Source organism: Scomber japonicus, chromosome 11 (assembly GCF_027409825.1).
Source record: "Scomber japonicus isolate fScoJap1 chromosome 11, fScoJap1.pri, whole genome shotgun sequence".
Classification (NCBI taxonomy): Eukaryota; Metazoa; Chordata; class Actinopteri; order Scombriformes; family Scombridae; genus Scomber; species Scomber japonicus.
Window position 1 is genome coordinate 9,996,700 of NC_070588.1, and position 16,354 is coordinate 10,013,053.

Consider the following 16,354-nt stretch of genomic DNA (forward strand, 5'->3'; position numbering starts at 1 on the left):
AGAGGGAATCAGGAAAATGGAAAGAGGAAGGGTGAGAGAAAGGAGAGCCAGCCAGAGAATGGAGACATAGAGTGAAAAGCATGAGAAATAAAGTGAGTCAATGTCATACATCCAGAAAATGAGAACTAAAAAGGGTTAATAATGTGCATTTTAAAATTAAGAGAGCGAATGTGAAAGAAAGAAAAAAGAAAAGATTACATTTATGCACATACTCTCCACACACCACAACATTTATAAATATAAATATTATAGTTGGGAATTTGGTAATACTACATAAAATGTAGTATATTTATTTTAAATATAACCAAACTTTTTTAATATGTAAATGCTCTGTGACTGAGGCTCTGTTGTGTAAACCAAGTGTTCCTCACCTTTCTTTAGGTCAATCCTCAATCTCCGTCCTCCTCTCTTATTGGTCACCAGGCTAGAGAGGGCGGGACTTTTCTTAGAAAGAGGGCTCTCACTCCTCCCCTTGGGAGTCTAAATGGGAAATGAAGAGCATTTAAGTCATTTTTACAGCACTCCATTTGACTTTGTTACATTTTTCTTGCTAAATTTCTTGGACTTAAATTGCTTTGTGAACTTTTGAATTGAACTCTTATTTTATTCATAAGACATTTAAAACATTTTAGAGCTGGGTGAAATAACAGCCTATTACATACAAGTGAGTCATCATTGAGTCAACATACTGAAATGTGTTTACAGAATTGAAAATGTGGAGTATTTCCTGTTGTTACTTTAAAAACAAAGACCTGTCAAAAAGAACTATGAAATAACTTCCATTAGACTGCAAAGAGTCAACAGTGATGTTGGATTTTCCAAATGTATCAACAGTACTGACAAGTGTTTTGCTGCACATCGGCTTCCAACAACAGCAAACAAACAACTCTTTGGTTCTTTGAGCACCAAAAGAGCACCGATTAACTGACTAGATAAACAGATACTAAAGTAGCACTGGGATTTGTTTTGTTTTTTTTATCACTTCCAAGTCAAACACGTGAAGGAAATATGATTAAAAACAACACAACAAATGTAAAGACCTGATGAAAATATGATTTTTTTAATGTATATGCCCCAACACCTGCATCACAACATCTTTTTTTTGGTTAAGTGTGTTTTTTTGTTTTGTTTTTTTTTTCAGTTTGGTGCCCAGAAGAAATGAGTTTGATTATCAGCTGTTGCTAAGTAACTGTTGCCTCAATGCCAGCTGTTTTTTTCAGATGTCAGCCGTGTCACCATGGTTATGTTGACGACACAATTACATGTGTTTGAATAAGAAAGACTTGGCAAGAAAGAAATCTAATGAAAATATATAATAATAATAATGTGGGATTGATACAGAGGGCCAATATTGTGTGCCAAAACCCTAAAATCATGGATGTTAATACCTTCAAGCAATCATACATTTTAGTTCATGAACAAGTTGTCAATGTCTGGGGAAACATTTAGGTGTGTATGTTCTCCAAGAAAGTTCTCAAATTTGTGTAGATAGCTTTTGTTGATTTAACTTCTGGTCCAATGTATCTGCTATTTCTATATTTATTTAATAATGTTTAATCAAATTCATTCATTCAAAGAGTAAATAAAACATTTTTATCCATTGATTTGTATATTTGTCTACTTTTTTTGTGGAAATCAAATTTTAAATCACACTGGGCACCATTGTGATGTCTATATTAGGACTGAGACTAGTGATTAACTTTAACAGTTTGTAAATATCAACTTAAGGTTTTGGGTTGAGTTTTTTCTCAATGGGTCAGTGGCTGAGTTGTAATGATAACTGAGCAAAATCTATCGACTTAGGGAGGCTGCAGAATGTGGTCGTCAAGATGTCCGTTGATGTCAGGTTGAAGATAAAGCAGAACAACTTACACTGGCAGCAGCTTCCAGAGTGGCAGCGTCCTCTGCCAATCGCATGGCTGGATTCTCAGAGGGTTTAAACATGGGTTTGGCTTTGACAGGTGGAGGCGGTTCTTTGGTCTTGGTAACTCGGGGGCTGCTGTCAGGGCCGGCGCTGTTGTTAACCAGCTGCCCAATCAGACTCCTCTCATAGCGTTCTCTGTTGGAGGAGGGAATTACTTCCAAACGGACGACTGAGGAACGCATCGCCTGACGAAACACCTCCTGGGCTCTGAGAAGGTGAAGGAGAAGAAGAGAGAGAGCACGAGAGGAAAAGAGAGAGAGAGAGAGAGAGAGAGAGAGAAGTGGGTGATTGTCCAGAAATGTGAGGAGGAGAGGGAAAAAAAAAAAGTTTTGTTCAACAAGTGGTTAAAGTACGTGTGCTCTATGTAGGACACGTGTATCATTTATTACACTGATTATGCCATTAATCACAATTACATACAGTATGATGTTACCAATCTCTGTAACAAGCAATGTAATTATGGAAGCATGTATAACTCAATTAAGAGAAAAAAAGGATTTATTAGAAGATATATGATATAAATCAGATTATAAATGACAAATTAAAAGGGTTCCAATTAATCGCTAATTATCTAAATGGAGCCTTCGATTTTCAGAAAATTATAATACACAGGCTCATATGAGAGGCTGATAAAGATATGTTAACTTCTTACCAGCCATCCAATTTTTGTGCAAAAGCCTGAAAATATTGTACCCAAAATAAGAAGGTTACAGTTATTTAAAACCTTCTGTCAGTCATAACAGTCATAACCCTGGTCTCATTTTTAGGAAGTTAATATTTAAAAAGTCAGAATGAGTATGAGTGACCCTGAAAACAGGCTAAAGTGGGACAGTGTTGCTCAACAGGTTAACTAAATGGATTTCGAGTGACTGTCAACTCAATGACTGAGGAGTATCACTACTGTACAACTGACAAACTGACTTGAGTTGGGGGGGGGGGGGGGGGTTAAATAAGGGATCTTAAATAAACTGCTGACAACTGCTTATCAGAAGTTACTAGTACGCAATGTGAGATCTTAAATGTCTATACAAGAACAGAAACATAGAAAAGCAGAATATCGAGAACCTGGAGCCCAATTATTACTTCATGTAACCCAAGTGCACAGATTTATTAAGAGATTCCGCTCTCATGTAAGAAAGTAAAACTATTAGTCCTGTCTAATACTGGGATGCACACCATGATATGTCAACTGTATTTGAACACATATAAACTGTATATATCTATCTTTTCCCATGTGTCAATGGGTTCTTATGGTGGGTCACTGTGCCGGTTGCTTCTTTTAACCTCATTATGCTTCGAGATAAACTGAAGGAGACAGAACACAGAGACACAACACCTGTACACAAGACCATTATTATCACATGATGTATAAAAGAGACAATTTTGCTGAGAATTACTTTTTATCAGATTATGTTAAGTAAATTAGAGGGGCCATTGTGTCAGGAGCCATAGGTACGAATCATTACTCACCTCAGATAACCAACAGAGAAAATCTGGTTCATTTAAATTTTATTAGGTTAAACTCATATTGTTTTCCGCTTAGATTATTATTAGATGCTAAATTATCATAATATTTCCGTAGCTAGAGACTATGTTTAGAGAGTCATTGATAAAGGTAATATACCATTTAATACTTTAATAGATACACAATAATAATATGAATTTGACATTACGGGTGTAAATCTGGTGATACAATGGCGTTGTGGGGAAGTTTCCATCTCAATCAATCGATCAATCAATCAATCAACCAGTGGAACTCAACTTTACTTAAAGTATTTAAAGTACTGTTGTATATTTTATTTTTGGCATTAATAATACTGTGTCTTGGGTATTTAGTTCTTACTTTTTCTCAACACATTACACAAGTAATTAGATGGTGGAGGGTCAAAATTGAAAGTATAAAAATGATACCTTTGCTTGCTTCACACCACACTGAGGGTCACATTTAAATATTATTTTGCATATAAATCCAAGGCCAACTTCTGTGAATAATGTGCTATGTAAAAATGGTTTGAATGGGGTCTAAGTGTGTGTGTTTGGGGGGGGGGGGGGGGTCATTTCTTCTTACTCTTCTAAGACAGCATTTGCATATTAATACCATTAAATACTCTAGGCAGTCTGAGCAAATGCTTGTGTCACACCTAGCTGAATGACACTTGTATAGATTTGCATTGTATTAAAACCACAATGCAGTACAATGAAACAACATGTGAGAGCCGTGTGTGTGTTGATGTGCGTATAGGGACTATTGTGCACAGACGACATCATTATTCTGATTGGACAAGGTGTGGACTCACATTTGTGTAAGAGATATTCTAATCAAGCAGGCTGCCTAAATACAGCTGCCTTACTGGGACAAATGTGGTGTGTGTGTGTGTGTGTGTGTGTGTGTGTGTGTGTGTGTGTGTGTTTATGGTGCTCATAGGGATCAGTAGTCTTGTAAATGGCCTACTTACACATATTTCCCTGGACCAAGCTACCAAGCTACATACTGTATCTCAATTCACCTGCCATGACAGAACAATACTGGCAAGTGTGTGCGTGTGTGTGCGTGTGTGTGCGTATGTGGGCGTGTGTGGGTGTGTGTGTGCGCGCGTGTGTGCATGCATGCGCGTCACAGACCACTCTCAAACCTGTCACCATGTACAAATGGCCTTTCTACATATACAAGATTAAAGACCAGTTAGTTTAATTGATAATGAATTTGTCTGTTTACTCCGTTGTTTTGTCCGTTTACTCAAATATATAAGGATGTTTGTTTTAAGTTGAGTGTGTGTGGGAGAAAAACATGTCCGTGTGTGTGTGTGTGTGCGTATTGGTGTTGGTGAGAGAGTGCACACTGGACTATACACCTGTCTTTGAACAATAGGTGCCACCCCCTCCGGATATAATCCATTTACCTACAGTACAGCATAAAATACCTCACATATAATCTCATTACCACACTGAACACTGGACAAGGAGTATTGTGTAGACTGTATAGACATTGTAATGCGCTGTAATCATTAAAACATCCGCATCGCTCCTTGTAATCTGTGGCAATCGTTTTTTACAGGTGGGTCTTTTGTCATTTTAATGCTCTGTAATCACATTACATCCCCAAATACTATCATGTTAATGCACTTCTTTTCGGGGTGTTTCAATGACACAGTGAGCAAACTCTACGAGAAACATCTGGTCTCAAATGAATCTTGGACACATTTTTCCTGAGAGGAATGAACAGACACAAAGGCCAATTCTAACAGACACACACCCACACTGATAATTTGGGATGCACCGGTCTCCAAACATCTGCCGAGTGTCTTTTTGGTGTTCTCAGTGATGGCAGTACAACAGTGATATAAACCCTTCTGAATATGGAAAAGGACAAACAAGGTACACAGAAAGACAGCAGGGAAAACCAGAAGAAAAGAGAGGCCTGGTCTAGATTCAATATGTTTTATATGTTATATGCATCTACCCACATAAACACCTACTATAGAGCTTGTTTTTCCTTTCCTCTTATAATATACTGATAATGTTACATGTTCTTTAAATGTATATTTAAAGGGAGAAATTGAAAACCAAAAATTATAAAAAATATATTGTTGTTTTGTTAGTTTTGGCCATGTCTCAAGTGATTTACAGTAACATGTACATACACTGCCATCGTATTGGGAAATCCTACAGTAGAGCCAGACACATTAAATCAAGGGCAAATAAAACCAAATGTTACTGCTTAGGTGAACAGAGGTATTTAAGAACGTGATTGGTAATTTGGGTGAACCTGTCCTTTACATAATTAGGACCGGTTCTCTTCAAAACCCTAAAATCATAGAAAAAAACCTATAACACATATAATTAGATGTAATATAGAACTTCTTCACGATCTATAGATCAATACATTTTTTAAACTATGAGCTGGTGTAGAGACAGCTACATTTATTTAGTTCTCTATTATCCTCTTGACACACTATTTAATTCATCACAGAGGCACAAAACACACAAGTTGCGTTGCACTCACTGGCTGAACGTCTTGTCCATGAGGTCAGTGTTGTTGATCTTGACGATGCACTCGTCCTCCTGGAACAATCCCTCCTTCCTTGATCGACTCTCCTCCTCCACTCCACGGATGTACAGACCGAGAGGCCTGTCAGGAGAGTGAGCAAGGACAGAAAGAGAGGTTATACACTGAATAAATCATTGGGAATGTTTACATCATGTCTACAATGCACCTGTGTATGCATACACAACCACATTCTTGTGTCTGAGGGGGGATATAGTGCACTAAGACCTGGCTACAGTGTGTCAGAAACACACATATTTGAAACCCCATACTGTCTGTCGATTACCAATTGTGGATTTCTATAAGTGCTTATATGATCCACAATCAAGTGATAATAAGCAGTGTAGGAGCACAATGGCCACAAGTAGACTCTGGTACACTGGTAGGATAATCTGAAAGGTGGACAGCCAAGGAAGATGGAAGACTGGGTGGACAGGAAGAGCTAATCAAACAGAAAAATACACAGAAAGTCTTGCCAACTCAAAGCTTAACAAAGCAGAGATGACACGGACACACACACACATACACACACACAGACTTCAGCTGCCAAAAGAGCTGCTAAAACTAGGTTAAAAGGTGAAAAGGTGATGGTAAATGGTGGAAAAAGATGGAGGAGGTCTTCAGGAAAAACAGAGGAGGGGGCAGTGAAAGGAGAGACAGCACAAAAGAGAGAGAGAGAGGAATTTAATAAGGAGATTGGCAGGGTCAGGTGAGTCATGAGAACAGCCATAAAAACTCATCCTGCTTTCCTTTAGGAAATCCCCGTCCACTGTCTGACTGTCCCACACCCAAATAAAAGCCCTGCATAGCTGTGCAGTTTTTTTTTCATTTTCTTCTTTTTTTTTTCCATTGCGTGTGTATTTGTGTGTCTTGTTATTGCCAGGTTTGTGCAGTGCATTGCCCTTCCTTCAGGCCCTTCCTTACAAGTGCAGGAACAGGATTACCATAATATAACTCATCAGGTGTTTTTAAGGTTACAGGACAAATTTAAGAGCATTTCATCAAAGATATCTGAACACATGGAGGAAAAACAACTCACCGTCCACTGAGGGATGAGCTGTAGGGAACCACATGGATCCCCAAAGGACTGTCCTCTCCCAGGATCTCCACTGTTCTGGTCAGGCTGCGCACACACACACATGCACATAGTTAAACACAAATATACACACAACAGAAATCACACCAGTGGGACAAAAATAAAATATTTGCTGTTAGTATACTAAAATCCAACACACGTTCACAATCTGAAATAAAGGGCATCTTTGATTTAGCACAACTGCCAGCCAGTGTGTGTGTGTGTGTGTGTGTGTGTGTGTGTGTGTTCTGTGGTGTTAAGCAACAAACTGATACTGGTACAGCACATACAGTTCATCTATTTGAAAGCAAGTTCAAGTTAAAGTTCAATGTATTATTTGTCCCAAGATGGGCAATTTGTGCTGCAGCAAGCATGAAAACACACACAACACACAACACAACACACAAAACATATAACATCTGACATAAATACAGCACAGGATGCCTGTCTAAGCTACAATGGAGCAGCCCATAAGTAAGTGCCTCATGTAACCTCACAACATATAAAAAAAGCAAATGGACAATGGACACCTGTGACTAGGATTATACTGAACAATCACTGCATCAGTGGTTTGTGATATTTTGATTCTTTCTGTTGTTAAGCTTTGTGGAATTGCACCACATTAACTGTACACAATTCTTGATGGCAAGAACAAGCTGTGTGCCAACTATAAAGACATGGATGAATGAAACTGGAAACCTGCCAGCGTTGAACAAGAGGAGCGAATATAAACTAGGCTCATTCTGTTGTCATTATGCATAATGTTGATCCTAGGATGTAGACAAATCACAACAGACTACTGATGAATATTGTACAATATTTTACATTTAGGTACTAAGAAGATGAGTTATTGATTTTTTAACAAGACTAGAGGCACTTTCTCCTGGACCAAAGTCTTCCTTTTACTTCTGCTCCTGCTTATATTTATGCTGCCCTTTTTACAGGAGCTGTAAAAATGAAATTATACAGACTGACAGGTAACTCATTAGTTGGACAGTTTTGGTGACTGCCATCCTGCATCATCAGTGCAACACGCACCCATGTGGAAAGCCTAGTGACCGACAGTGAGTCATGCAACACTTTAATACTTGGTATATTTATGACAGACAGACAGACAGACAAAAACCTGAGAAAATAAAACGTGATTGTGAGGCAAGGCAAGGCCTCAGACAAAGAATGCATGGTTGCAAACAAATACAAACACACAGACAAAGCTGTTAAAGAAAACTTTTCAAAACTACTATTGACACATCACTTTCCATGTGATTCACTATGCTAAAAATACTTTTTTTTAATTTTGTTGTCAAGGACTTAATCCACGTCTGTGAACCCAGCCCTTAGAGAGAGGAATGCCGACTTTCTATTCAAAGTCAACAAAACTACAGAGTGCTCTGTGAGCGTGTGTACGTGTTTTGTCAGAACTTATTTTGTGCCATTCATCTCTATGGGCTTCTTCCTCTTTTTCAATCTCTCAATGTCTCTGTTTAGTTTGTATTATTCCAAGTGTGTGTCTGCTTTACATTCTGTCTGTGTTTTAATGTGTGCGCATGTTGAAGCCTTTGTTTGTTTGATTAGTTTATCTATCAGAGCACAGCCATTAATCCTCCCATGACCTTCTCTCTGCTCCCTGTGTGTGTGTGTGTGTGTGTGTGTGTGTGTGTGTGTGTGTGTGTGTCTGTGTGTGTGTTTTATCCAAGTGAGTTTGTCTGAACTTAGTTTTATGCTCTTTAGTTGCACCCTCTCCTCTCTCTGTGTCTCTAATGCCGTCTGCCCATTTTGTCTTCCTCTCTCCTTCTTCCTCTCTCTCTTTCTAGACCATCCATCCATCCCTAAACCACCGTGAACTGATAGCAGTACAGATGCTGATAAACTCCAGAGAGGGTGGTTGATGATGATGGGTGGCACAGGGGAAGAAGATGCCAAGTGCAAAAACAAGTTCTCTCTTCCTCTCTTTTGTCTGTCTCTCTCTCTCTCTCCCAAACACACTTACACACAAACAAAGCCGGTGCTGCCTCATCGCCACTCAGCAAATTTAAGTTAATCCAGACAATAAGAAACAAGGGACTTCACGAGAGGGGAAGCCAGAGGGAAGATGGAAGAGGGAGAATGAAAGTGTAAGAAGGCAAGGAATGGAGAAGAAAAAAAGGGAGGATAGAAAGGAAAGGAGACAGAGAAAATAATGGCGGCAGTGGGGAGGACTGAGAAATATATCAATATTATATGGACATCATGATATGAGACTAGATATCTTATTGTGGATACCACAATATCGTGATTTGGCGTAAGTGCTGTCTTTTCCTGGTTTTAAAAGCTGCATTAAAGTGATGTAATTTTCTGAACTTACCAGGCTATGCTAGCTGTTCTATCCCTAACCCTAACCCTACAATATCATCACAATATTGATATTGAGGTATTGCTATAGGCATCAAAAAACTGTGCCCATATCACCTTGCCCTAGTTAAGGGAAAATGAAGGCTAAAATGTCTCCTGATATCATACCAGATACACACATTCCAAGCTGGTTTTGTATATATGTTAACAACTGGAAAAATGTGTGTCCTTTAAACAGTCAGCGAGATATCACGTTCATGAGAATGAGACAGACATGACATCACAATGATCTTGACCTTTGACCTTTTACCAGTACAATCTTATCATCCATGAGTCCAAGTGGATGTTTGTGCCAGATTTTAAGACATTCTTTAAAGGCGTTGCTGAAATATCATGTCCAGGAAAATGGAAAGGATGTATGGATGGACGGATGTATGAGGACCCGCCAACGTAATGCCTCAGGCCAAAGCTGTCGCTGGCACGGAGGCATAAAAATCTGTCAATAGGATTAATCTTCTGGAAACCCTGAATATTTTTACCACATTTCATATCAATTCTTCCAGTAATTGTTGAGATATTTCAATTCTCAAAAACAGTAGTGGGCCAACCATTTATAGATCCACAGTTGTGGCTAAAAATCACACGGGGTACATAAGAAGAAAAAAAGAGGATAAAAAGAAGAAAAAGGATAGAGGGAAAAAATAAGAAGAAAAGAAAAAAAAGGAGGGAGGGGAAAAAACGGTAGGAAGCAAGTGAGGTCTGGAAGCAAGATATAGTGAAATGAAAGGAGGAGGAGGCACTGAATTAATTAGACAAGGCTAATGAATAGCATTAATATGAGAGGAAAAATAACATCCACCCCTCCCTCTATCCCTTCCTGCTGCTCTGCCTCTGATCTCTAACACTCCCACTAGAACACATACACACGCAAGCACTTGAGATCCATTTACATTTCCTTTTTTTTTATTTTTTGTGAGATGTTTGACAGGCTGCATCAATGCAAAAAAAAAAAAAAAAATTAAGTGGTGGTGGGGGGTGCACAGACAAAATGGGTAAGACTTGAGAAAAAGAGAGAGGGAGCACAATGAGAGCGAACAAGAGACAGTGGTAAAAAGAGCCAAACGTATCGAGAGGGAGAGGGAGAAAAGAGAGAGTAGCGGAGAGAGAGAGAGATGAAGAGAGCAGGTGTTCTCTTTATCCACCTGCCACTTCACTGATCCTCACTATGAAAGACAGAAACACAGAGGAGACCTAACAAAAAACAAAAAGGAGGATGTGCATTACCAAAACCACTCTTCTTCTCACTGCATTCCACCCTCTCATCCATTTTCTTATTCTCCTCTCTTTCTCTTTCTTTCTTTTTTAGTCCTATGCTCTCTCTCATTCTTTTCAAGCTGGTCTTCAAAGTGCAGAGCGCCAAAGACGTAGGGAGCAAAGGGAATGCAAAACAGTAAAAATGTACAATTCTCCTAAATGTTAATGTATGCAAATACACAAACATATTAAAAAACGGTAGCTATTTGATGAATGAACGAGTACACCGTTTATTAGCATCGACAATAACCATCTGTAGATATATATTACATTAACAGGCCTATCCAATTAGCACTGGCACTGTGGTGAATGGATGGCTTGAGTGTTCTTTATGGGATTAACAGTAACGATAAGCAGATGACTGTTTGTGTGTTCATGGTTTGTTGTAGTGGGTTTGATGCACCGAACACATGATGAAGGTTGACTTGTATTGGAGGTGTGTTGATATATTATCTATAGCTTCCAGTCCTGTTCACGTTTGAAGAACTATTGTGCCAAAGTGATGTTGTTACTCCCTACTGGCCTAGAGTTCAAAAGCCCAAGTAGCTTCCAAAGTTGCAGTAAAACACTAATTTTGGCCCCAACAAATACATTATTGGAAGTATTAATTGTGTGGGAGGTAATGATGTGAAAAGGGAAAAAGTAATTGCGACACATCAAAGAGTTAGAATTAATATTGTGTACATGCTGTTATAGAATCACATCCAACACTTTTTTTTTTACCTAAATGTTGATTAAATATGCAGCCTGCTAAATTTGGCAAACTTTTCTAAGAGCCTCTTGATCCAAATATGGAAGGTCCTGGTTCTAATTTATCAAGTTCATCCTGTGAGCTAGGAGTTTGTGATACAATAATATATTAATTGTTGTTTTAACAAGCTGAAGTTATTGACTATGTCCCTCACCAAATCTACAAGCCATCAATACAACTTTGATGGCCAACTATTTATTCATTGTATTAAGATGTGCTTTATCAGGATAGGTATGATTATCGCCCAGCCAGCTCAAATTGTTGATATGATATGAAAGATTAAATCAATCCTAACACTGAGCGACATAATCAGAAGACTTCTAACTCTGCTGGAATTGTGGAAACTAAAAAAACACTCAGTCTACAAGTGATGGTACAGCAGTTTTACAAAGTGGTGGATCTTTCCTTATTTCTTACCTTACAGTGCAAGATCAGCTTGCACACAAACACCAGTCTGCTGAGAACAGACAGGTTTAGGTTTGGTCTACAGTTACTCACAGAATTAACGTTACTAATTAATACTGTGTCAGCTGACCTGCTACAGTACCTGAATGTTTTGTGCGCTGCTCTTTGCTAATAAGAAAGATATTTTAGCAAATCCAATCTGTCAGAACTCAAAATCAAATCAAGAGTAGCAAACCAGAGAAAGCATCAACTAAAAGGAAGAAACAAAGGAATGAGGGGAGGGAGCAAAGGAAAGATGGATGAATACAGAGCAAGTATTTCAAAACTATGAGAACAGGAATCCTCACCGATGATTTATAGAGATGTTAGATCTGAAAATAAGACATATATATAACAACTGTTTATCCTAAAACTCCATTCAAACTCAGTTTGCCTTGTGCATGCAATGAAACCTATTTACCTTTTCACCTCCTGGTTTCTAAAACCCCTCCAAAAACACAGCCTTATTTCACAAAGAAATATAATGTGCCAGCAATGCTATTTCAATAAAGCAACATTCATATAAACACTCATATAAAGCCACACACACACACATTCATTTAACCTATGCTTTACTGTTCTAATATTTATAGCTGCGTTCCTTTAGTCATTTTGGACTTTTTTGCAATTTCAAGGATCGTTTCCCCGGCGACCACAAAAACCATTACATCACTTTTACATTACTCACAGCTGAGATGTTTTTTGTGTGTGTGTGTATGTGTGCGTGTGTGTGTGTACACATGAGGAGATATATTTGCACTAAACAAAAACTGAGAGAATGAAATTAATGAGAATGGGTGTTGTCTTAAGTTATTATATTTACATTCACTGCACAGCACTGAACTGTACAATAACACAAGTGTGTTAAAACTCACATTTTCCAACACCTCTAATTCACTTCCATTTAGATGGGTACTTTAATCAGAATTTACTTCCCATCATTAATTCAGGTGACAGGATTGTGTATCCCAGTAACTCAATGTCACACTTTGAATGTGATACAGCTCAACAGATACAAGAGAAAGAAACAAGTCTCTTCAGTCAATGCCCTAACCTTGCACAGCAAGTGCCTTTATGCAGTCTGCAATGAATATGAGTGAATATGAGTATGCATGTGTGTGCATGTGTGTGTGATCTAATCTCTGTGCTCTGTGGTTGCAGCTGGTTGCTATGGAGAGAGTCTAAAACAGCTGCTGAGGTCAGGCATTATTCTCTCCACAAAGCTCTAATTCTCTCTCCCTGTATGCACTCTTTAGAGATTAACGACATATTATTTTGTTTGACTATTTATGAATTAACTGTGCCCATAGTGACCTGTTGATTTCTAAAACACAGAATGATACAAATCCATTAACAGAAGTCAGTGTTGTCATACACACTGCTTTACAACTGACCCATTCACTGCCTAGGTTTGGTCACATTCAGGCCAACATTAGCCAACATTAGCCCATATTTTCGAGTTATAAATTTGTGGCATCTAATAGACCTTTAGAATTCACATATCTGTTACTAAAATTGGGCTTCCTGGGTGATATTTCATGCCTCACTGGTATACCTGAAGCAATACTTGCCCACTAACACAGCCCAGGGCTGTTTACAGTCTGAATGCCTTCTTAGTCATATTATTGACGTATCTGGCTTAGGTTTAGCTGTTCGGGCACTTTGGTTTTGTAAGTATCCTGGATAATTTAATTTGTGCCGATGCCCAGTAGTCTCTAGTATTGTGATTTTTTTATTTATTCTGTGACATTGTTAGACATCACACAACAGTGTCCATCAAGCGAAGCAACACAACTGCTCACACAAATGGAAACATTAGAAGTATAAAGACAAGTAGGGCTGCAAATAACTATTATCAATTAATCTGTAAAATTGTTGCAGCTCTACAGACAAGTGTAAGTGTCCACAGCCATGTGAGCAGCTCTGTCGGGCTGTACTTTGGCAGAGCGGTGTCAGACGAGCCACAGAAAACCAGTGAAGAAGAAATGGCACTCTACTGTATTTCCATTTCTGCTGTGACTTCCTGAAATGTATTTATTGCATGTAGATTACAACAATTCAGCAAGAGAAAGGTGGCAGATAACTACTGCATGTTTAACTCAATAGATAATAAAGTAGACATTAAAGATAACAATACTTGCATGAAGTGGTTCGTCACTGTTGTTACTGTCATTGCTTTTCGTCTTTCAATGAAAAGCAGGGCCACTGCCACCATCTACTTAATCACCAAAGCTCAATTTACGCCGCAAACACTACACTGCTAAGAATATATATATATATATATTTTGAAAGGTGTTATGCAACATGAGAGATAGACTTGATGCTAAATACTGAAGGGAAACTGTCAGTCAGCAGTAATGTAGAGATGGGCGTTTTAATCTAAGCTAGGACTACGCTGGTTTATGCAGAAAAAACAGGAATATTCTGGTAAATTGAACGGTCCAAGTGGTAACACAAGCAAACATCTTAACATGAGCAATGCCTTTTACTGATTATTCATAAACAGATTCATAGGTGCCTAGCGAGTGCTTTGATCTCTATTGGTCTACATTTATGTTAACTGCCTGTCCTTTCTCTTGGTTAAAAGGAATCAGCCTGGCATCATATTGTCTTGCCCCTCACACTGCAAAAATAAGCTCATATACACACAAACACACACACACACACACACACACACACACACACACACACACACACACACACACACACACACACACACACACAAAGATTGAAATGGCCCACGGGAGACATAGGGTATTCTGCACCCCCAACACTTAATTATGTAGCACTCATTAGTGTTTGTATGTGTGCTATGTGTTCAGTTGTGTCTGCCTGTAAAAAAAAAAGTGTTTGTAGCTATTTATTTATGTGCTTGTGTGTGGATGCCAGTTTACGCTGGTCTGTTGGTGCATGTGTGAGTGCGTGCGTGTATGTGCATGTGTGTGTATGTGTGTATGTGTGTGACCCTGACCCTGTTTTGGCAGTCTTTTGTAGTGGGCTAATGATGGAGAGTTTCTACACTAACTGTATCTGTTAAGGCCTTGATCTAGATTAAAATACAGCTTTAATGAAGAGAAAGTAGGACAGAAACACACACACACAAACATCAATAAACATGTACGGAGACAAACACACACATAAAAAAAACAACTACCCTCTCAACTACATAATATACAGACAGAGAGATAGAGTTACTTATTGAGGAAATGTAATCAAACACAACATGGTAGTTTATTAACATAAACAATCAGCACAAATAATTAAAAATAATCCACATGGACAAAAGTTAACTCTCCCACAAACACAAAAACACACTGACCTGCCATTGAAGGTATGTTTGCCTTGGGCTTTTTCCACCCCTGCTGGCCTCTCTGCAGCAGGACTGGCCGCCTGCAGAGAACACACACAGAATAGATTTCCTGTAAGTCAGTAAACGGCATTTGGAGAGGAGACAATAAAAAGAACACATCCCATCTGTCAGAAAGTGGAGTAGTCCATGGATGAAAGAGAAAGAGAAAAAAAAAAGTTGAGAGATAACATTCATGTGGATGGATGAACTAATAAACAGCATAAATCAACAAAAAAGCTGTAGATGAGTGAGTAAGAGGAGCAATAAAGGAGCTCCCTCTGTTTTGATTTTGGGCTTTTAATATGCTACACCTAAAATGAAATCCTGAGCTTAACAACTATGTCTTTGCTAATTTGAAAGATGGGGGAGTACATAAAGGGAATGAATGAATAGATGAGTGAGGGAGCTGCTAAATTGATGGATGGGTGATGGAAAAATATCAATTAATATTTGAAGGAAAGAAGACAGTGTTGTCAAGCAGTAATAAATAACAGTCAATGAGCATGATAATTCAGAGAGAGAGAGAGAAGGTGTGAAAAGAAAGAAAGAGTGTAAATGTGAGCCAAGGGAGCTCTAATTATTACTTTATAAAATGACACAGGGCTGGCATGACGTGTGTGTGATTGCTGTGTTAGCAATACAGGGAGGTGAGCTACGCAAGGACTAGATTTCATACTCCATGTAAAAAGAGTGATGAATGATCTAATACTCAACCTGAGACAGTATGCACGTATGAATGCAGGTGCTTTTTCCGCATCTCATCACTCCTTCATTTGTTAGTCCGATGGGTTGACACCACACACATAAAATATCTGTTCAATTTAACACAATCAGAAGAACCCTGCAACAAACCCCACCTTTGTGAAGTTAATCATATTTTAAGGCATTTTGTAGCTTTTAAACACTATGAAGGAGAAGTATTGATTTAATTGATCTATAGAGACAAAAGGGCCTGATGTCGCCTCTGCACCAGCTGCTTGTCTACTAGCTTCTGAATCTCATTGCAAACTCTTATTGAGGGGTATTTGTATCTGTTCTTGTGGTTAATTATCCAATTTCTAAGATAAATGAGTGCCTTCAACAGTACTTATTATAATTAATAAAGCCTTCAGTGTGAAACA

General features: G+C 38.5%; 1 protein-coding gene across 1 annotated transcript in view; it reads right to left on the minus strand.

The window, feature by feature from the left end:
* LOC128368334 (partitioning defective 3 homolog B-like) overlaps window positions 1–16,354 on the minus strand; it is a 140,262-nt gene that overhangs the window by 55,522 nt on the left and 68,386 nt on the right. The window contains exons 6-10 of the mRNA XM_053329123.1: window positions 15,204–15,274; window positions 7,009–7,092; window positions 5,928–6,053; window positions 1,873–2,131; window positions 372–480 (exon numbers count right to left, since the gene is read on the minus strand). Coding sequence (XP_053185098.1) covers window positions 372–480; window positions 1,873–2,131; window positions 5,928–6,053; window positions 7,009–7,092; window positions 15,204–15,274 — 649 coding nt within the window. The remainder of the gene's footprint in view (window positions 1–371; window positions 481–1,872; window positions 2,132–5,927; window positions 6,054–7,008; window positions 7,093–15,203; window positions 15,275–16,354) is intronic.